The sequence below is a fragment of the Empidonax traillii genome, unplaced genomic scaffold (assembly GCF_003031625.1).
Source record: "Empidonax traillii isolate 1590-97213 ecotype Southwest subspecies unplaced genomic scaffold, ASM303162v1 scaffold659:size354235, whole genome shotgun sequence".
NCBI classification, from domain to species: Eukaryota; Metazoa; Chordata; class Aves; order Passeriformes; family Tyrannidae; genus Empidonax; species Empidonax traillii.
Window position 1 is genome coordinate 23,467 of NW_020955852.1, and position 23,322 is coordinate 46,788.

General features: G+C 41.5%; 2 protein-coding genes across 2 annotated transcripts in view; both read right to left on the minus strand.

Annotated features, from left to right (window-relative positions):
* Positions 1-19,209, minus strand: part of LOC114065433 (dyslexia-associated protein KIAA0319-like) — a gene marked incomplete at its 3' end in the record, with an annotated part of 42,504 nt that extends 23,295 nt beyond the window's left edge. Inside the window, exons 1-3 of the mRNA XM_027899350.1 lie at positions 19,014-19,209; positions 8,958-9,117; positions 165-343 (exon numbers count right to left, since the gene is read on the minus strand). Of these exons, the coding sequence (XP_027755151.1) occupies positions 165-343; positions 8,958-9,006 (228 nt within the window). The remainder of the gene's footprint in view (positions 1-164; positions 344-8,957; positions 9,118-19,013) is intronic.
* Positions 9,713-19,170, minus strand: LOC114065428 (skin secretory protein xP2-like). Its single transcript, XM_027899340.1, has 3 exons — positions 18,733-19,170; positions 14,100-14,182; positions 9,713-9,779 (listed from the first exon to the last, which is right to left on the minus strand). The coding sequence occupies exons 1-3, from the start codon at positions 19,168-19,170 to the stop codon at positions 9,713-9,715; spliced, it is 588 nt and encodes a 195-aa protein (XP_027755141.1).
* Positions 19,210-23,322: the final 4,113 nt, after the last annotated feature.

Genomic DNA, 23,322 nt, shown 5'->3' on the forward strand with positions numbered 1-23,322 from the left:
GGCTCATTCTGGTGTCTCACAGAGTGGACCATGCTTGGGATCACTTGCCCAAGTCCTAGCAGCGAGGCTGGCCTCTCAGAAGGCCTCAGCACAAAAGTAAGATAGGACTTCACAGTTTCAATTTTTTTAGGTTTACAATTCTCTTCGTGTTGGCAGTTCACGATGTAACAACGCTGCTCAAACATCCAGGACAAGTCACAACCAGAGAGGTCACAACACGCTGCGATGCAGTCGGACACTGACATGGCGTGAGGAACTCGCATAATTTTAGTGGTTTCTAAGTTGGGAGATATTACTGCACCTGAGTACGTGGCTCCTTCTCTGCACTGCTCACAACTGGAACCTGAAACAACACCACCAACGTAAGGCACAGCACTACAACCAAGCCACAATATGGTTTACTGTGACCATAAATGGCTTATCACAGAAAACAAGATAAAGACAGGTGGTATCCTGGTTAAAAAAGCTCGTTTTCTTTCACTAACATCACTGCTCCCTTTTTTTTCATCATATCCCTTTGCAGTAGTATTTGTACTTAGGAGGATTTTTCAGCACAGAATCTTGAAATGTTTTGCAAATGTACATTTTGGTCCTGTGCTACAAATACAAATATATAGAGATAAAAACAAGTTGTGAATACATAAAACCAAAAACAAAGCAGGGAACACACACACACACACACACACACACAAATTATTAAAAAATCATGGTGTACCTTCAGTACCCCTACAGCACAGTAAGCAAAACACGTTTTAAACCAAAACTTCAATAAGATGCTGTAGCATGTCATTGTTTCATTTGAGGTAGAAGGTAGCAAAAATCTACACAGGAGAAAGATTTGCCATCTCATCTAAACTCCATGAAGAGTTCCTCACTCCAGCAAAATCGCTGGGCTTCATATAAAAGCTGGATCAAATTCTCAAACTTTTGCTGCTTTACCCAATAGCTCATGTGAAATCCCAACAGCTTGCTTCAGTATGGAGCATCTTTCCTTCATTTGTAGCGAAGCTGAAATCTTTTAGTATGACACCAATTTCATAGCACATCACAGACTGAGTGTGAAGTGTTCAAAATATCCTGTATATCTCAGTCAATTTTTAATATCTTGTCTAGGTGGATTTTTTTTCCCTGGTTATAACTGCTCTTCAGAATCCCTCTCTCCAAAATGCAACTTGAAAAATCTGATCATGCTTCAAGAAACAGCTGAGTAAAACCAGGATATTCTTCTGTTTTTCAACTAGACTTGCTAACTCAACAAATTAAAACAAACATGTTACCTTTGTGGAGTTAACAAAATAATGGAAGACAAAGCTGACTCTGTCTGCTTTGCATTTCTGTTAATGTCATTAAAAATTGAGTTCTGGAAGCAGAAACCTCATGATTCACAATAGTATAGGGCAGGAGAAAAAGGCAACTTGACTAATGAGCTGAGGGGAAGGAAAATGAAATCAAGGAGTAGGAGTAGGGTGGCCATAGGGGTTAGATCTGACCATGAACCTTGGAGATGCAGGGATTCTCCTACACATGTGCCGTGTCCAGCACCGTACTGCAGTTCTGACTGCATCTTCTGGGCTGAACTGCAGCACAGTCCTTCATAAGTCATTGATACAGCTTACTGAAGTACCTGTGGGGGCATCATGCTGCCTGGGATGAATGTAAGCTTGGAAAGTAGGTTAAGTGCAGTGAAAAGAACAAACAAACAAAAAAACCAAAACAAACAAAATATTGCATTGCATACTGAGGGACAGAGTGGACAAAATGTTACGATGGTTTGCAGAGCTGGCTGTGGAGGGTGAGGAAAAACATGAAACCAAAAGAATAATGACTCGCAAATAGATACAGTTGAATAGGAAGATGACAAAAAGGATAAAGAGCTTCAAGTACCATTTTTCTGACTCCAGCTGCTCCTTCACACAGAACTGGGATGCTGTCTCCTCTTCCACTTTACAATTTCAGTGAAAAAATGTATCCAGGGCAACACACACTTGAAACCTATCCTGCTCTAACAGCCTAGACATGCAGAATCTTTACATGTATCCAGGAAATGCTCAAGATTTGTGCAGTTTTTTCCTTCATGCTGCATATAAACTTTTTCTCTACCTTCCCTTTTACCTCCAAGAACGTAAGACCCTGGCAGAGAATGTGAATTGCCATCACGAGTCTTTCCTTTAAGTTGTCTGCACATCTTACTACAGGGGAGCCAGAGGAGCTCTGGATTAAAATGAAGTTTAGGAGTCCTTTTGCAACCATATCCATTAATCCTATAAGACAGTGGAGAGATGAGAAACAGGCCTTTAAAAGGGTAAAACAGGAACGTAACTCTGTGCAAATGTGCAACATTTGGTCAGTAACAATTAATACTTTAGGAACAGGACTATTGATGTGGGCCAGAAAAACTCCTTTGGGGACTGTTTTCATCCCCTCCCCTTTTCTATTTCATCCCTGAAGGAGAGAGTGACCAACCTGTTCAAAGAAATTTGAGAGTTCATTATTTATTTGTTCAGAAAAGAATGATCAGCAGTTCTTAGCTCAGCTTATGCATAGGCTTAGCTAAGGCTTATGCAACTGGGATGGATACTCCACAGCTCTAACCTCAGCACACACTTCAAGTCCGCAGTGAGGTTCAAATCCCTCTGCCACTTTCAGTTTGATGCATTAGTTACCAAACTGCAGAGCCAACCTCCCTCAAAATTAATGGTGCTTCATTAGCCATTGTGAGAAACAAGTCCAGTACATTCCTAAAATAATTAAAGATTTGGAACCTGAAGCTCACAAGCAAGCAACCTAACCACAGGCCTTAGCTACCTGCTTTTTCAAATGTCAGAAGGTCTTGGTTTCATCCCAATAAATAATGGAAGAAAACATTAAACTTCTGAATTTCTGTACAGTGGGAAAATTATTTCCCTGACAACTCTAAATTAAATCTAACAGTGCAATCCAAATCGCAAAGTAATGAAAGTTTCATCTCTTGCTTCAGCTAGACTTACATTGTAGCAGTAGGTACACAAGACAGGATGAATTTAACAGGCTATTTCAACCTCACACTAGGTGTGTGTACATTAGTTGTCTTCACATGGAAAATACACGTAAGTGAACTAAATCTAATCTCCAATTTCATATTTCCTCTCATCCCATCCAATCTCCAGTCTGCAATAGGCTCGAGCAGAGGTAGTGAAGTCTCTTTTTACATAAAAAAAAAAAAGTGTGCCACATGAAAGGTCACATAGTAAAGTTTGTGTCTGCTACACTACTACCTGCTGTAAGAGGTCATAGAACAGCTATTTTCCTTGTTAACTGAACTCAGAAATTAAAACACTGTTCTACTTGACCAGTAAGAGAAAAAAAACCTAGCATCATGAAATACTGTTTGTTTCTGAAGTACTCATTCAAGTTACCAGTAGAAAGACTGCTTTCCTTTATTACAAGCCCAGAAAACTCTCTGGAGCATGAGCCAAAAGCCTGTGAAGTTCTGAAAGTGTTCTCCTTCCTTTTAGCTGTACCCTATTATGCCTACAGTAGGACACCACTGACATATCCAAAAACCTAGTCAGGCAAGTCACCCTCAAAAAGCCACTCTTAAAATACCCACCCCCCCCCTAAAATCGTGTTCAACAGCCACACTGTGGAATATAGTTTCATTTTACAGAGATTTCTTCCTTTACTGAGGGAATGTCCACACCCTTCTTTGAGCTCCTTCACATCTTGGTGCATAAGTCCATTGATGTCAGAAGCCCAACAGGAACACAGCTGTTCCTCCGTCACAACTGGCTGGGGACCTTTCCTCAAGTGGACATGGAAACTAACTGCAAAACCTAACAGATGATCTCCCCCCATGCTCACACAACCGTGAGCACGTGAATGATTTGGCAGCAAATGTTCTTTAGTCAGTAAGTTGCAAATTGTGACACTATGCTAACACGCCAGGTTCATCACAGCTAATCGCCCCAGTATGAAACCCTGCAAGGACAGAACTGCTCTACTTGTTTTCAGTCTAACAAGAAGAAAGAGGGGACAAGAGGGAATGTGCAATAGAGAAGAGCTCAGATTCAGACCTTGCACCAAGAAAAGAGACATTTGATCAGAATCACATCACACTGCCTTCCTTCTGGCAGCACAGCAATGAGAGCCCACATAGCATGCTATTCCCACAGCCTGAAAGCCTCTGACCTGAGCATGGATGATCCTACAGCAGTTTGCTACAGGAAGAGTAGGACTATCCCTACTTTCTTGACATGTGCTCCCTCCCCTCTCTCTTAGCACCAACCTAGCTGTTTTTAGGGTTAATGATTTTTTTTTAAATCTACTCAAGTAACAATTCACCCTGGTGGGGTGAATTTTGAGAGGAAAGACATTGTATCAGTAAGAAATAGGTTTCATTTTTCTTAGCACCAAAATAACACATTGAAACGATTTTGATTAGGTTCTGGAAGCAAAATTAAAATAAATTGATTTTTTTTTTAATTGAAAGCACCTAAGAGGAGAACTTAAAACTCCAGTTTTGAAGCTAGAGCAAATTTCCACAGGAGATGTATAAACCTCTGAAAAGCACACTTTACACCAAAAATGCTGAAAAAGGCTTTGCTAATGGCCTACAGAAGGCACTGTCCTGGAAACCACAAAAGCAGTGTTACTGAGAATTTCCTCAACATCTGAAATGTCACTGCATCGGTTCCTCTGGCAACAGCCAACATCTCTGCACACGGTGAACATGTTTTCATTCTGTTTTTGCAGGCTACCTTGATGCTATTTGGGGTTCCCCCTCCCTTTTCCTGAAATTTCGCTGGTCTTTAAACTGGGATACATCTGGAATACCAAAGTACTCTTTTAGGTCTCAGTAAGGGTGCTGACTGAGGATTAAGCACTGCAAGGGGAGGAAAAGGAGAACAAATAAAAAAAAATGCTCAGTTAAGTAAAAGCAAATCCTTAAAACAAGCTAAAGCCAACAGGAAACTAGTTACATTTACAAAAAATATCTGCAAAGTTTTTGAGATCATTACAGCAGCTTTCATGATGTTTACCATTCATATCCTGTGTCCAGGATCTGTCAAAGCACCTCAGTGAGTTCAGTGGGTCTAATGGTTCTTTCCAAAGACTGTTTTCATGCCCTGAATCTTCACCATCCCTGTTTGTCACTGATAAACCAACTAAGTGCTATTTAAAGAGGGGAAAAAAAAAAAAAAAAGAAAAAACCACCAAAAACCAGAATAAAGAAGGGCAGATGCACAGCTGCAGCTATTACATCCCTTCACAAGGAAACACCAGACCACTTCCAACAGAGATATGGAAAATGTGAGCAAAGCTGGCATACTGCATAACTCACTATCATCTCAGAGATCGTAATCAAGCACTTCATGGCCTTGTATCTCTGGAAAGACCTGTGTAAACCAGAACACTGGAACATCCAGTCACGGCAGCATAAGTAAGAAAAAATGCACTGTGACCCCAGCCTAGGGGTTCCACTGTCATTTCAAAGACACACCTACATCCTAAAATGTCCTTTGACACTCCTGGCCTGTGTTTCATGCGTTAGATATATGGGAAGAAAAGGGTATTCACCTTTTCTTCAAAGTCCAAGACCAGTAGCAGTGAAATGTGTTGAAAATTGAGGGCTTGCAATGTATTTAAAATACTCCCCTAGAGTAAAAAAAAGGATACTGGTGAATTCTAGCAAAGAATCTGGGAGGTCATAAAACTTACAGCTGGGTTGCATGGAGTTAGAAGCAGGAGACCAGACTGCACAACACCTGCGACTGCCAATCCCTCTTCAAGTTTCTGTTGGAGTGGATGATCTCAGAACAAAGCACACAGTGCGCACACACAGAAATGAGAAAACTGAGAGTCAGCCATAATAACACTTATATTTGCAGAAATGCATTTCAGCAGCAGTATTTGCAAGGTCTGCCTCAAATACCAAATTAGAACATGCCTGCTCAAGATGAGAGCTAGACTGAATTGATTCCAAGGTACTGGATTTCCAGTTGCAAAGTAAACTGTTGTTTCTGTGCTGGAAAGCAATGTCTTCTGTAGCAATGTCTGCTATCTCTTATAAGGAAAAAATTATTTTTTTAATACATTAGCATAAAAACAATAATTAATGGCCAGAATAATTTAGATGTATTTCAATATAAGCTGATTTCAGAAACGAATGGATAAAAGACAGTGAAATGAGATTATAAGCATTATAAGGAATGTCTATATGGCTAAATTAGGAGCTGCACCTACAGGTTTTGGAAGCAAATCTTCCAAAACGCATGAGATGGTGAGTGACAGAAACATGGTACACACTATTACTTACTGCCACATCCAGCTCAAGCATCCTGAGAGGCACAAACATTAGTCAGTAATAGGTATCTGTATCCATTAGGTGATCTGCCTACTCTTCTACCTTTGTTTTTCATTGTTTTACGTGGCAAGGTTTTGGGAGCTGCACCGGGGGGAAACGGACTGCAGGGATGGCTTCTCTGAGAAGACACCAGAAGTTGCCCCATGTCAGGACAGAGCCAGTTACAACAAAACAGACCCACAACTGGCCAAGGCTGACCCACTTAGGGATGGTGACAGCTCCTCCGTGATAATTTAAAGGGCAAAAAACATGGCACAACAGCAGCAGGCAGGAGAGAAGAGTAAGAAAACATGAGAAAAACCATCCTGTACACACAAAGGTCAGTGAAGAAGGGTGAGGAGGTGCTCCAGGCAGCAATGCAAGGATCCTCCTGCAGCCTGCAGTGAAGAGAAAACACACTGTCCTGGATAAGCCCTGAAGGAATCTGTGAACCCAAAGAGAATCCAGACTGGAATAGGCTCCTGGACTGAACTGCAACCCCATGAAGAGGAGCCCACACAGAAACACATCTTCCATCAGGACCTGTGGCCCCAAAGGGGATCCACACTGGAGCAACTTGTTCCTGAAGGATTTTCCTGTGGAAAGGACCCATGCTGGAGCACTTCTTCAAGAATTTGAGCCCATGGGAAAGACCCCATGCTGGAGCAGGGAAGGAATATGAGGAGAAAGGAGCAAAAGAGATGAAGCACTATGAACTGATTTCAACCCTCACTCCTCATAACCCTGAGCCACTCAGAGGAAGAAGACAGAAGAACTGAAAGTGAATTTGAGTCTAGGAAGAAGGAAGAGGTGAAGGGAAGATGTCTTTAGTTCTTATTTCTCATTATCCTGCTCTGCTTAATCCACAGTAAATTAAACTAACTTCCCTACGTCAAGTCTTGTTTGCTATTGACTGCTTGGTACGAGACCTCTCTGTCCTGATCTCAATCCATGAGTTTTTAATCATATTTTTCTCTCCCATCTTGCTGAGAAGGGGAAGTGATAGAGTGATTTGCTGAGCACTTGGCAGCCAGCAAAAATCATCCTACCACATTAATGAAAAGCAGTCAAACACTAATAGTCAAAAGCCACCATGCACAAAATAAAACCAAATAAATGTTACCAAATAAATAGGACAGAGTAGCCCATCACAATTTCTTTTAACCAGAGCATATTCTTCAATATCCTTCCAACAATATTTACCAGTGAGTCTATTCTCTCAGCAATGAAATGTCAAGCCTTTCTTTCCTACATGAAGTCAGTCTTCTCATCACCTTAAACTAAAACAAGTGTTAAGACTACTTGGGTTCTTTTTTTAAGAAAACGTGGCCCTTAAAAGCACAAGTTCGTGTGCAGAGAAAAACTGAAGGAACATCTAGCAAATTCCTGAGCCTGAGTCAATTCACCTTTAAGCCTGCACTAAAAAGAAGTCCTTTTGACTTAAAAAAGCTGAGCATCTACTGATTTATTTTAGCAAACACATCCTGGAAATCAGCAAGAACCTTCCAGTTTAATTAGAGTAAATATTAATTGGATTAAAAAATACTTCAAATTATCAAGATGGAAATAAATTCTTACATTTTTATTAAAACGAGATATTAGATTATGTTATCCTCTGAACACTGTGTGCTGGTACCTGAGATACAAGGAGAGGCTTGAAATACAGCCAGCAGTCTGACAGCAATGGTCTTGTTCTCAGACAAACCAAGAGAGCATAGCAAATTTGGTGCTAAAGACTGATAACTTTCTATATGCACGTGGAAGATATTCTAGTCTGCTAACAATTAACAGTATTATCAGAAGCATGAAACTGTGACATTCTCTACAGGCAAAATCCAGTATTTACTGCACATTACTGTCTTCTGTTGAAGTTGCTGGGAGTTTTTTTTCTAAAGCTATTAGTATGGACCCTACAGCAGGTACTCAGTATCTCATAGGAGAGCATTTTATTTCTAAAAGGCATACTTGTTTACTACAGCAACAAAAACCTCAGCTCCACGTTCTTCTCAAAGAAACTGGCCCTTTAAGATCCTCAGGGTGATCCTGATGACTCCTTTGAACCAGATGTGAGCACAGCCATACTTAATGCCTATCTCCCCTCAGCTGTAGGTTAATACCTATCCCCCTTCACCCAACTTTTCCAAATTCAGGAGTCAGTTTAAGCCTCAGCGTTACTAAGCAAGGCTCTCCCTCGTGAAACAGCTCATCCTGTTTTTACTGCAAGAGATGAAAGTCAGATAACTGTTATTTTCTCAATTCCTGCTAATATAGATGTTGCCAGTATCTCCAAAGCCAGAATTCAAACACTCTTTTAAGAAAACAAACCCCACTTCTGCAAACACTTTTCTGCACTTGCCATATCAAAACTGCCTGCCCCAGATTAAGTCTCTCTAGGACACAGCAGCAGTATTAAGAATTACTATCATTCTTCATCTGTCTGATTGTGGAAACAATTTACCTACTCCTGTGGCTGAAGCAGAAATTTACAGGACTTCCCTGTGGTCTTTGGAAGGAAATACATGTTTGTAGAGAGGATGATGAGGTGACAGATGTGAACAAATGCATTTATGCACGTTCCAGGAGCATTTGCTTCTCTTTTCTGGGTGACTCAGACACACAAGAAGTCAACTCTTACCTGTTACTGCCCACAGGAACAGGCAGAGAACACCAGGTCCGAATGCCATGCTGCCACCAGGGAGGCAGTGACAACCTGCTATTCCAGTTGTGTCGAAACTCTATGTCTTAATGTTGGTTTCCTCTAATATTGTTTAGTTCCCTCCTGTGTCCATCAAGCACTGCAACAGATAGCACAGGAAAAAATAGGTCAGATGTGAGCATTAATCAGAATGTTACAGTAAAAGACAACAGACAGTTGATATGCAGGCTTTATCATTACTTCCTGACTTCTTGGTGGATGACATAGTAGATTAGGCAAGCTGAAGATACAGAACAGATTACCTACCTGGAAATCTCTTTCTCTTTTCAGAAGATGAAGAAACATCCCAGAAAGATTTGCATGCTTGGGCTCCTCTACCTCAAAACCCACATTAATTCTTTTAAAACAAAACCCACATTAATTGCACTTATCTATCCAGTCGCTGGTTTTCCTCTGACTTGAAACAGAAACTAGCAGGTACCCTTAAACGAAGAATCACCGACAGTATTGTTTGTGCTAAAATCCATGCAGTGTCAAGGTAGCTCTTGAGGCAGCTCTCAAGCTATTCTTCCCCAACTATCAAGGTAAACGAAAACAGACACTTCTCCAGAATTTCTAGGGAGGCATTCCTTGCCATGACACTAAATTCTACAAACAAGGCAGCCTAAGCAACAAATAGACGTAAGGAATGAATAGTTCAAAGCAACATTAGTCATGCAAGAAAAAAAGCTAGTTTAGCCAAACTCACCGCTCCCCCCCACCCTGAGGATCCTAAATGGATGCTTGACCAAAAAAATATTTCTGTAAATGAAAACATAGGTAGTGATTTTTTCAGTGAACAGCCCTTCTCAAGGCAGCGTGTCACAGTCACCTTCCTTTGATGTTCATTACGTGACTTTCATATTTCAACTGCCTGTATCTACATGTGATGGAAATGCTGCTAACTGGATGCTCTTGCAAGGTTCCTTACCACACCTAATTTTATATGATGAAAGACCATCTCGTTCTTTTTCCCTTGCAAAAGAAATAAGTTTTCCCGTGCTAAGGCTGACTGAACTAGACTGGAAAGCCTAGCAAGTCAGCATTTGGACTTCTGCTCTTTGAGAAGGGATCTTCTCTAGATGGCTCTGTACATCTCTGTGGTTTAGTTCGAATGTTCTGAAATAAAACACTAAATAAAAACAATACCTCATATATGAAGGGTAGAAAAATTATTATTACTGTAAGATCATAATTTTGTGCACAGATTTTTTCCTGTTTCTATGGAAATCCGTCTAGACTTGGAAAAGTTGCTAGCCACCAAAACCTGTGATTTGCAGAAGAGCTTATTACTGCAGCTCAAGGTTTCTGAGATATTGTGCATTCGCTGTAACCTTCACTCATTCCCAGAAGCAGCCAAATGGATCAAATGCCTAAGAGAGACTTTTAGTCCTTTAGCCTAAGGAAAAATGCATCAGGCTCGGTATCAGAACATCATGAGGTCAGAATTAGCCCCCATAAGAGGAAGGAAAATAATTTGTTTATTTTATAGGCCTTTTTCCTCTGCAAGGGCAACGTAACTGTCTCACCAAGAGGAGACAAATAGCAGATTCTAGTTCCTACTGAACAGCTGACTGAGAAGTCCACATGATTACTTCTAGCAGCACTAAGAAAAACACTGAGAGGCTGTGCAAGTGATCCAGATTTTTTCAGCATTACTTGTACAGAGTTCAGAAACACAAGTTCTTGTAGCAAATGGTGGTGGGTTTGATTTCCTTTATTATTATTATTATTATTTTATTTTATTTATATTAAGAAAATACAACTTGCCAAAGCTACAAAATACCAGATTTTGGACTGCTTGTAGAATCTCCACTGAATCCTTACAGGACACAACATATGAGGATACAGTGAATGCACAAAAGCAACACTGTGTCCTCCCATGCTTCTTTGTGGCTCCACATCTATTGATGTTTAATTTCCACATAATAAAAGAGCTCCCATTCACTGCAACACTAGCTTGTGTTTCCTGATACTAGGATCAAGCTCAGACACAAAGCACACAAAGTCAAGAATTCAGTGCACAGCTTCTGACCCACAGATAAGAACAAAGCTACCAGACACTGCATGCCTTCTTAAACTGTTAAAACAATAAACACTGCTGCAGTGTGTGCATCTGATGCTGCCCTTGTCATCCTCATGATACTGTTCTGTTTCCCACAACTGCAAGTTTCATCACACAGACAAAAAAGAGATTAAATTTTAAAGAAGGTAGCAAACCATGAGATTCCAGCAGTTAAAAATAACTAAGGCCACAAGATTAATTTGCTAGCTGAATCTCTACCCTTCACGGATGTCACAAAGCCTGTTATTTTTATAACAACAAAAGCAGCCAGCATTGCTGGTAATTACTTTGGCATTTCTTAGCTCTTAGGAGTTCAAGTCTGACTTGAACTCTTAGCTAGAAGAGGGATGGCAGCCTTTAGGAGCAGGTATGGTAAAAATAGATATGTATTATCCATATGTTGCCTTACTCTGAAAGCTACGTTTTTCTGGTCCAGCTGGCAGATTATGGTAGTGCTCTAGCCAACAGAGTCAGAGGGAATTCTGAACTGATCCCTCTGTACAAACATTTGGACTTCACCATCTTTTAAACATACGCAGTTCCTGATCAGGACCACAACATCTTCTTGTAGATAATGCACAAAGAACAACAGCTTTCCAAGGAAAAGGAACTGCCTGTATTTTCCCTCTCTCTTCTCTACCCTAAATCTCAATCTACATTTTGCTTCGTTTTAGCTTCAATGCAGAATGAAGTAACTTTCTCCCTTAGAGACAGAAAGGGGTCAGCCAAGCAGAACTATATTGCTGCTTCCTACATCTAATTAGGCCAGGGCTATAACCATAGGAATGTGTATAGACTGAATTGACTGTGTCTGGGAATATATTAAAATCCTACAGCTCTGAAACAGCAAACAGAGCACAAGGCAGTATGCTGGTGCCCTCCAAAAGGTGTAGCAGAATGCTTGCACTCTAATAAAATCACAGACAAGAACAAATGGTGCCATGAAGGCAGCCAGAGAGCGATGCCAGGTAGCAGAAACCTCCAGGAGAGCGAGTGTCCTGAATGCTGGGTCCAGCCACACTGTCACGGGGGGTAAACGCAGGCAGGGGCTTCTTGCCTTCTTGTCCTTCTGGTCGTTAGCACAGCCAGGCAACATGCCAAAATAAATACTGAAACAGCATCTGAAGCTCAACCCACAGGTAAAGCAAGCCCCCTATTTTTGAACTGACAGTATCTCTTCTGTAAAGCAGCCTGGCTGAGTAAATGAACACATAACCACACTTAGTGAAAGCATCTATATACAAATATATATGTATACACACATGCATATATGTCAACATTTCTATTAAACATAATACAAGACAATCCTTTCAGAAATCCACCTCTCATGAAGAATTTAAAATAGTTATCAGTTACTGTACCTGCACACTAATACCTGAGAAAATTACTTAAGAGTTGAGCATTAACATTGTATAAATACTTCAGAAGAAAGAAAAATAAAACTTCATGCCAGTAGCATTTTCCCCTAATAACACAGAGAATAGTTCAGGACACTTGCAGACACTAGGAGGTCTAACAATAACACAGACTGTATGAACACACATCATCAAAATAGCCACAGGTGAGGCATCTAAATAAAGGGGATAATTTTCAAGCCCTTCAGCAGATGTGGAAGATATTGCAGATTCATCAAGGCTCGTGACCTGTGCAAAGTCACCTTCCTCTCAAACAATTTTCTAACAATAGGTACCTATACTTGAAAAAAACACCATGACTACTGATGGAAAATGATTGCAGCTGCAGGATACAGTAATAATCACAAATGTCTCTCTGTGTTATTCAAAGGGGCTCCCACAGGTCTTGGTGAAGGCTTACATTAGACTGGCATTACATTCCAACTCTACATCAATTTCCTTGGTCAAGTCCAGGGCACAAACAACAAGGTAACCATGACAAAAAGCCAAACTGAATAGCTGAAAACACCTTGCCTGTTAAGCTGGATAGGCTACCTGCTCCACTAGCTCCACTGGTATCCACAGCTCTGTCAACTGCTAAGTGAAGCCAACTGGACAAATAAAGACAGGGCTGCAGTGCTTCATGGAAAGAGTAACTTTATTCTACAAGATTTAAGTAGCCTTTATTGCAATTGCTGTGGAAAGAGCAAACAATAGTGGAAATCCTAAAGGTGAGAGAGTTAGGAGGGGTATATGGCGTCAAGAGCTATTTACAAGGAAAGACAGAGTATTTTAAACCCACCAATGAATGGTGGAACTACTCTGCTGAGAAATAAAAACACTATTATCAGAGTCAGGATTTACATGGTATTATGGCATACAATATTAAGTGTAAAAGGTCAGAATATTTCAGGATTGTTATTACTTAATTTGCAACACAAACATTTGTATAGCCCTGAGGTCAGCCAGCCCAGCAAGAAGGGGGAACTAACCAAAAGCTAATTCTCAGGAAAAGTCAGTAACACAGAGTGAGATTGTTAGACACCAGAGAGCCCCACACTCCCCACTGATCAAAATATCTCCCTTCAGAAGGCAGTCAAACTATTGAGCAATTCCTCTAAACCATCATACTTTCATCTCCCTATGTTTTCTATTTTCACAAGGACATAGCAGAGAGTACTGATAAGTGAGGCAATAACAAATATGTACTCCACAATGAAAATTAAGTGAGACCTGTAAACGAAGAGATTGAAGGAACAAGATGGTATCTTGACCCTTCCACAGCACAGAGGCAAGACAAAGCATCCTTACATCATCCTTTGGATTTTTATTTAGCCTGTCCTAAGCCTCCCATGAAGGGTATTTCAGAATTTCTCTATCCAGCTTCTTCCAGCATATAAGTAGGTTTTTTTCAACAAGAATACAGATTATAGAAGAAAATGCATAAAAGTGTTTGAAATTCTTCTCAGCTTGCAGAACTCAAAGTTGCTACTGCCCAACAGCTGACTGAGGGCCTGTGACAAAATCTTGTGGTCTCAATCGACTGCCTAGTTCAAGTGCTATTACGACAGAATGCAATTACACACAGCAAGCTGCACCTCACAATGGGCTCCCACCAGATACTGAGGCATCCTTATGCAGCAGAGGTACCATTTGCAGGTGTGGGTTGATGCTTCTGGAGAAACCTGAGCAAACCATAAGGAGATCTAGAAGAAAGGTATTCACATAGACAGTTTAATCTGGATCATGTAAGCACACAGGATAGAAGAATGTATTTATTTTGCACTTGTTCGAGGTCAAAAAATGACTATCCTAAGACTACACAAAAACCCCACTTGTCCATAATGCTGGGCTGAAACTAACGGCATCTTTTTCCCACTTATATTCTAAGTCCTCAAATTAAAAGGAAGTATTAATTGATTCAAACCATCATTTTGAACTGCAGTTCTTAGGATTTCGACAATTTTTTCCTTAAGTGCCATTCCCTGAACTACAGTAATTATTGAAAAAGTATCAATTTTCAGTAGAAAAAAAATAAATCTCTCTCTACTGCAGGGAAAGCCACACCATTCAAAACCACAAGACTCATAGTTTTTCATAGATTGATCAAGGCTTCAAATACTGACAAATTCTTGACCTCATTTAAGTCACTGTTAGGATTTAGAATACCTCATTTAGGATAAATTGAACTGTTGCAATTGTTAATACTGCTATTTAATATCTAAATGCTTAAAAAAAAAAAAAAATTAAAATCGACTCTTCTTGAGTGATCTCTACCTAAGCATCAAAGCTAATATTCGCAGACTGAAGACCCAAGTTTGCAAACATACTATGTAGGAATCCTGGACAGTGGTCTCAGAAGTGCCAAAAACAGAAACGATCACAGTTCAAAGGAAACTGCAGGCACTTGCTACCAAAACATAGGGGCCAGCTGTCACATAAAACATGAGGCTGTCTTGAAAACAAACAAGTTTATAACTTCAGCCAAAGAAATACCAGCTACCGAAAGCGTTGCAAAAGCTTTTGTGTTATTGTGCAGTGCAATTTGAATTGCTGCACTTAATTAACTACTAGATTTGACTTTGACATTATAGCAGTAATAGTACTCATGGTGCAAACATTGTGGAGGAAGACAATTCAAAACTGCTACATTAAAATTCAGGTTTTACTGTAGATGTTCTCTGAACTCACTCCCCTTACATGAAATGCAAAGATCACTCATGCAGAAGAAGCAACAGTCTGACACTTGAACTCAAATGGATGTTGTAGGATCTTAGATAATATCTGTGTATTAGACTATGGTGTTATAAAACTGGTCTTAGAAGTACATCTAATTTATGATAGCTTTCAAGGGCTGCCCACAGATTGACTGGCAGAGGCTGGATCAAGCAATGTAAGTACTACTGTCAACAAAGCTAATTGGTCATTTCTGAGATTAGAGTATTGAATAACCAGTGACTGCCTGAGATACAATCACACACACTGCAGGAAAAAAAGCTTGCATAAGTGGCGTGGGCACAACAGCAGAGAGCCAGAAAAGCCCAAATCTTCCAAGTGAAGTATGTAAACACTCTCTTCCTTTGTGTCTTGCTATTTTATCACCTTTGGGAAAATATTTTTAATGCAGTTGGATGCTGTACATCCATTTCTAGATCTAAATCTTGTGTGTTGATGTAAGAGCAGAGAAATGAGTACATTCCCTTAGCTAAGAAAGTGGGGGATGGAGGGGTAAGTCCTTTCACCCACCTGACCATATCAACTTTTATGTTCATTGTTAGTCTGCTCTCCCATAGAGAAAAATCTTACTTGACAGATTTTCCTTTTTTTTTCATCACTTACCTACCCTTTAAGCCATTTATTGACTGATTTCAACCAGAGAAGAACAGATTACCAGCAGGTAACTGAGTTCTCATGACTTCTGTAGAATAAACCAAGCCAGAGAAGACAAAACTGCATTCTGAATGTCTACAGGCCCACCCTCAAAAAACATGCCATTCAGTCTCCATGACTGAAAATAGTAGCCCATGTGTCATGTCATCAAGAGGGGACTATGTGGCAAAAATGGAGAGGGACATAGAAAGGCAATGAAAAAATCCTCATTTGACCTCAACATATAAATTCATAGAAATCTTCCTTATCTGCTGTTCAGAAAACTACTTGCTTGTTAAAAACAGCTAAAATACAAGTGTGCACACACACTCCCCTAAGATGTAAATATCTGGAGCCCACTCTCAGATAAGTGAGCACTTTTTATTTCTCTAAACCCCATCTATATTTAACCAGGGGAACTCCTTGCAACATGCAGAACAGTTAACAAACTGTACAGAGGACAGATTTATCAAAGAAAATGCACTAGGATAGGAAACAACCTCTAAACTTCTCCTTCACCAAGGCTAACTAGCTGAAAACTCCCATTAGATTAACCACATTCGTATTATCTCCAACCAGACTGACTCAATTCCAATCTGCTCAGTGCAAAGTCACATCATCCTGAAAAATACTCAAAGGTCAAACTGTGGCACCATTTGGGGAGAGATTAGGTGCTTAAATGGAAAAGCAACTATATCTGCTGTTAAATTAGATTATAAATTTGTACAGAAAGACACTTTGTGAAAGAAATTGAAAGCTAACTGCCTAACAGTAGGAAGGATTTCTCCCCATGGGTGCAATATCCATTACAATGGTTCTGTGCTTTCTCTACAGTGTTGAAATTGGACACTGCTGGATATACAGCACTTGATCACATCTCCACCTTTAATCACCAGTTTCCCTTGAAGGATATACATTTAGTGCCACTATCAAAACTAGCAAGAATAAACCTTTCCTATACATTTTTTTAAAGGAAAGCTTTGTAAGTAAAGTCTGTACTGATATGTCTAGAAACCCATAGCAAACCTTCTTCAACGTCACAGAAGGAAGAGCTGGAAAGAGTCTGAAGGGCTCCATCTGAAACAGATCCTGTGTCTGTGCACATGGGGACCAGAAGGAATCAACTGTTTTTAAAGCATTCCTGATGGAGATTTCACAAACAGGTTTAGAAACCTGTCTATGGTAATTTCTCTCTCTCCACACTGTTGAAATTGGCAGCCCACTCAGAGAGCCTCCAAACCAACATGGTAAGAGATCTGCTGTACACAAAGCTGAACTAAACTATGGCATCTCCAGGTCACCAAAACCTCTTCACTTTATGCAGCTCATTGGAATTGATAGAACTGCAACTGATATGCAACTAATGAAGATGAAACAGATTTGCCTGTGTTTTCTGTGGAACATGAAGTTTTCAGAAGTGTTCCAGAAGTGCTCCTCCAGCCCTCCATCACAGTACTTCCCAAAGGAAATGGTAGGTAAAAGACTAAACTGAGCAAGAAACCACAGACCATGACCATAACTCTAATCATCTTAAATAAGGTAAAACTCAGGTTATAATGCATTCTCCACTGTCTTGTCCTTAAGGGAAAAGCATCAGCCCACAAAGCTCATACACATACACTCTCATCTTACTTGCACCACTCAGACACACAGTTTGATGTACAACATTCTGAGCAGCTCACTTCCCATCATCTAAGCCACCAAAGTGAGTATAGATAGTATCACCTATTAACTCTGTATTATACCAGGTTTTTAAAGATTCAAGTTTGACTCAGTACAATGCCTAATTGTGAAACATGACCCAAAACAGTCAATCTTGCCACACAAAGAATGAATAATTAAACAAAACAAACATCTATTAGAGTTGTGTGGTTGAGAACCAGTCTCCCACTGCAAGATATTGCAAAGGTAAAGGCAAAGGCAGAACCTACCCCAAAGTGTTTACTATATCAGCTCCACTATCTTGTCATGCAGTCAGTGGGAGGAACACGAGTGTTCCTACAGTATAAACAGATAGGGAGGAACAGAGGACAAAAGAGTTTGGGCTTCATATTGTTCCCTCAACTATCTGACTACTCGTAGGCTTTCTGCAATAGGCTCCTGAAGCAGTTTAGGAGAAAGATGGAACTGTCTTCTGGTTTTGTGTAGCAACACCGATGCAGGTAACACCCAACACTGCAGCAATATAAAAATCACACTTAGTACTTCTGTTTAAGCTCTGCTCTACTGCTCAGAATGCAACCTGACAAAGCATTTCACATACTACACATAAGCATGCTCAGCAGACACGCCTGGGCTGTAACAAACACACACTTTGACAGAAGACTGGAGAGCAGCTTGGCAAGAGTAATATTCTCACATTCCTTGAAGATATGTATAGAGAGATATTTAGACGTATATACATGGAGAGCAACATAAAGCAACGATTTCTGAGCTCAGATAAAACATAGCTAAATGCACATGCGTTAGGAAACATCCTACCGAAACTGATCCTTCATACTAAAACACGTATTTTTCTATAGGTACATAAATAAATCTATCTGCAAACTAAACACCAACACACACACATTCCCCCAATGCAGCCCACTGCTGTATCTCCCCACGCTCTCCCGGCCTAACAGGTCGCACAGGACACACACTTTGCCACACGCAGACGGCGGTGCGAGAGAGACAGGGAGGGAGAAGTCCCTGGAAGACCGGATGGCTCATCGCTACCGCTGTCCCGTAGCATTCCAGCCCGGCGCTCACAGCCGGGCAAGGCTCTCCCTCCCCGCTAGCCCGGGCTGCGCCTCGCCGGGAGCGGCTGCCCGAACGCCCAGCTCCGGGAGCACCGGCTCCGTTTTCCGCCCCTTCCCCACCTCCGCCCAGGCCGCGGCGGCGATCCTACCTGGCGGCGAAGGAGGGCAGGAGCCGGCACGGCCCCGCCGCCCCCTTCCTCCCGCGGGCGCTCAGCACCGGCAGCTGGGAGCGGGGCCGGGGCGCTCGGCGGGGCCGGGGAGGGCGGCGGAGTGCCGCCCGCCTCCTCCCGCTGCTGACTCAGGAGCAGGCGCCGTCCCTCCACACCGCTCCCCGGGGGACGGCCGCCGCGTTCCGCGCAGGATCGCTGCCCCGCTGACACCCCCCGAACACGCACCGCCCGCCCGCCGCCGCCCCGGCTCCGAGCCGCACCTGTGGGCAGCGGCAGCAGCCCCCGGGCATGGCAGAGGAGGGGTGGGAGGTGGCTCTCCTGCCACCGAAGGGTTGGTCCGGCTCCATCCCAAGAGAGACTGGGGGGAGGGAGGTGTTTCCTTGCCGGCAGCAAGGCGAGGAGGTGCCGCGCCTCCATCTTAAGGAGGGGGCGCGGGGGAGAGCGAGAGGCGCAGCCCCCTGGGCGGCCGCGGCTCGGGGGTCCCGCTCCCACCCGGGACCCGGCTGCGGTGGGACCGTGTTACCGGGCACAGTGCCACACCGGGAGGTTTCACTCTCCAGAGACGCGGCCTCGGTGCTGCTGCTGGAGATGAGCAAGCAAGAGGTCTCCCAGGTCTGAACACCTGAAGCACAGGGTCTGAAGGTGTTGAGCCAACCAGGTGCGGTGGGAAGGCAGCCGAGCCCTTTGCATCACTCCGCTTTGCGTACCGTGGTGTCGCGGTTGGTCTGCCAAGTGGCATCGAAGGTGGGATCCCACCTGTGGGATCCCACAGCTTCTGTACTGTCGTGCTCCGTGCAGGTCTCCATACCTTTGCCATCTGCACAGCTTTTGGCTGCTCTGTCTCCACGTGCAATGTTTTGGCGACGCTGTCTCTCCCAGTAGGGATTTTCCACAGTGACTGGCTGCACGGGGACTGCAGCAGGAGGCCAGAACTTGTCTGGTATGAGTTGTGCTGGGGCAAGCCCCTAGTCCACACATCCTCATTCTACTGTCCTTCTGATCCTTACCTTTACAATTTTCTGAAAAACATTGGGCGTGGGACCCAGTGCTGCTCGTCTGGCAAAGTCCCACATCCTAATGGCAAATATCTCACTGGGTGAAGTCACTATAAGAGTACCCATAGCTTATTCAGCAGAGCTTCTTAATAAAATAGTCAGCATTTCTGTGTCTTTCATTTTGCTCTCTCCTAGTTCTTGTCTCACCCACATTTTCCGCTGAGAGCCATGTTGCAATCAGAACATGCAGAAATGGTTTGTTGATTGTTTCTTTGATTTTTACAGCTCCTCTCCAAAATAATAGACCAATTTACATTTGCAAAGAGGCATTTTTCTACAAAACACCGAAGTCCATATGCCATTGAGAAATTTTGCCCATCTCAGCAAAGTTTTAGGACAAGCAATTTCATTTGTAAGTGAACTAAGATGCGAAGAGCAATGAATTTCAAACTTAACATGCAAAGGTTTCATGCTGATTTGCACCAGCCTGTCATGGTCCCAAATCCTCTGTTCAACCTGTTAGCAATGCTACTGTATTGCCAAGTCCTGTTTAGTCTTTAAGGAATTGTCAATGCTTTACTCAGGGTAAATAGTATTTTGCAGGTACTACGGGATGATGAAAAAAGTTGTTCTAAAGATGTAAAAATGTTATCTCTTGGGCATACAACAGCTTTTACCTCCTCATCTGATTCCCACTTTCCCATCTGTTTTTAACAATGGTCTGTATGATGTTTCTTGAACCTGCTTAAATCTTCTTCAGTGTGGGGAGCTCATAACTCATGTTTTTGCTCTATAAAGCAAGGAATTAAAACTCTGAACTGTAATAGTGGATTGCTTTTAAATATACCTGGAGAAGCATAAATGTCTGTTGGCATTGTTTGAATTTTTTTTTTTTTTTTTTTTTTTTTTTTTTTTTTTTTTTTTTTTTTTTTTTTTTTTTTTTTTTTTTTTTTTTTTTTTTTTTTTTTTTTTTTTTTTTTTTTTTTTTTTTTTTTTTTTTTTTTTTTTTTTTTTTTTTTTTTTTTTTTTTTTTGCTATATTGTTATGCCAATTTTGATTCCTTCAGTTTCTGTGATTTCCATGTGTTGGCTGTTTTGGCCAGCTTATGGACACTGAAGTCTGCTTATTTCAAGTGAAAAAGGATTGGGAGAATTCCTAAAAATTTTTCCAATAATAACACAAAAGTATCAATGAGAAGACTGCTATATTTTTGCCATTGTTGACCAATGCTACTTGACTTGGAAGAGGACGTGTGTGGAGAGAGGAAGCCTGCCTGTCTTTCTTTTGCAGCAGTCCCATTTCTCATGTCTTGCAGCCTTCCTGTGAGCACTGGGGATTGATTTACTCGCCTAGTGGGGGAAGAGGATTGTCCTCCAGTGCTTCACGTGGTTGTATGATCCCAATTTTACGGACTGTTGAAGCACCAGATATAGTGGCACGATTTTTTTTTTTGATTATTTCCTCTGCAGGAAGTATTTTTCACTTGTACACTCAGTGTTAGTGCTTTTTGAAAGATCTGTGCAGGTATGCAAAAGACTTCTTAGCACATCATAGAGACGAGTCCTGTGCATGTCCCCCTACCATCACCTTAATGAAAACAGGGCAAAAGGGATGAAAGCAGCAACTGTCCCTCTTTTTGCTTTCTCTGCACAGGAGTGGCTGATCCAGTGCCCTTGACTTTCCAGGTTGTCTTCTCTGTTGAATGCACAAGATGCAGCTAGTCCTACACAAATGCAAAGGCATCAGAGCAAACAGCTCCCATTTGATAAACCCAGCAGCAGCACCTGGTGCCTGTTCACAGTCTGCAAACTCCAGAAATGCTGTGAAATGGTGAATCAGACCGTGAAGGCAGGTTCACTGCAGATGGCTGAGGGTAAGATGGTATTTTCTTTGCTGAACCAGTTCTTGCCTTTCATATCATCGATAAATTAATAGGCTTAAGCCTCACAAAGTAATAGGCTCAACGTGCTGTAATGGTATCTGAAAATCGTTAAAAGTTCAAAATGTAGCCTTTTAGGTAAATGTTGATCTGGTTACCTCCAGCTGCCTTCCCACACTAAGTGCATTCATTTGATCAGACAAAAGCCTTGTGAAGCTGTCATCACCCTGGACAACTAATTCACTGCCAGATATTCAGGGTCATTTTGGAGACTGCCTCTGACATTTATCCCCCACCACTGCCAAGTGGACCTTATGAGCAGTTTCTTGCTGCGACAGGGAAACCCTGGTCTGAGGCACAACATAATGTTACTGTGGCATACAGGGAGATTTATCCCATAGCAGGTGGCTGGCACAGCCCTCCCAGTCCCCCTGCACTCTGCTCTCCTTCCCACTCTTGGCTAGTTTGCTAAACCAGCTGCTCTGAAGTTTTCCATGTAACATCCAATTTAAAAGAAAGAGATCTGGAACATTACTTAACCCTTATTAGGTTGTATTGTGCTTTTCTAAAAATACCCTTTTCCCACCTGCCATCTTAAACAGGTAAAACAACTTGATCTATTTCTACTCAACGGAGTGTCTGCCAGCACTGAAAAAGATAGTTCTATTCACCTTCAAGCCATCTGAGACTGATTTTTTTTTTGATTCCTCATTAATTTTAAGAATTGTTGAAAACCAGAATGAGATGAGTTCCCCTTTCTTGGCCACAACTGTCCAGCATGTCAGTCATATGCTTTTTCTACTGCCAGCCCAGGTAAAGCTTCTGCCTTGACAAATGATGTCTAAGTAGGTTTTTATTAACTTCTCTGTCCCACCAGTGGCAGTATCAGGAAATCTAGTAAGAGTGCAAAAGGTTAGAGTGACATGGTGTAATCCTTTCCTCCTTTCCGTTGTTGATGTATGTTATCTTTGTATGTACTTTTACCCTTTTTCTTAATCTAAACTGTAGTTCTACAACATTTCTGTATGTTAGTAGGTCCATTTCTTGTCATGTATGCCTGTATCCATAAATAATGATACAGTAGTGATTTTACCATGAGTTGTTGCAGATACAATATTATTTTAATTTCAGTTGTAATGTAGCAACGTCCCTGCCCACTGCGTCTTTCATTTAAACCTGTTTTCTCAGCCTTATTGAAATGAGAGCATTATACTGGCAGCTTCTCTGTCTCAGATGTGTTTAAAACTTTGTCTGGATCCTCAGAAGAAGTTGCTTTTTCTTTATATCTTCATCAAACTATTAATAAAATAATGCTTCTGATAGTACAGGATTTTTTCAAGGTCCATTGTTGTCATCGATTATCAATGGGAGAGGATTGCCACATTTTCTTATATTCCTGTGTTTGTGTAAGTCCTTTGGGATGTATCATTTCCATAATATATCACTGATTCAGGAAAGGAATTCAAATTCCATGTTGTAGCCTAATAAATATTTTGTCCGGCTTTGCTTTTCTGGTTTTATTCTTTCATATATTTATGGTGGGTTTTTACCAGTTTTAGCTGCCATATTCAGCAGCTATTTTGTCTTTTACACCAGTGTAAGAGGCAAATTGATATAAGGTCTCTGACACTTGACTGTCAGCAATTTGAGTACTTATTAAGTGGTTTAAAATGTATTTAATTAAAGATGACGTGC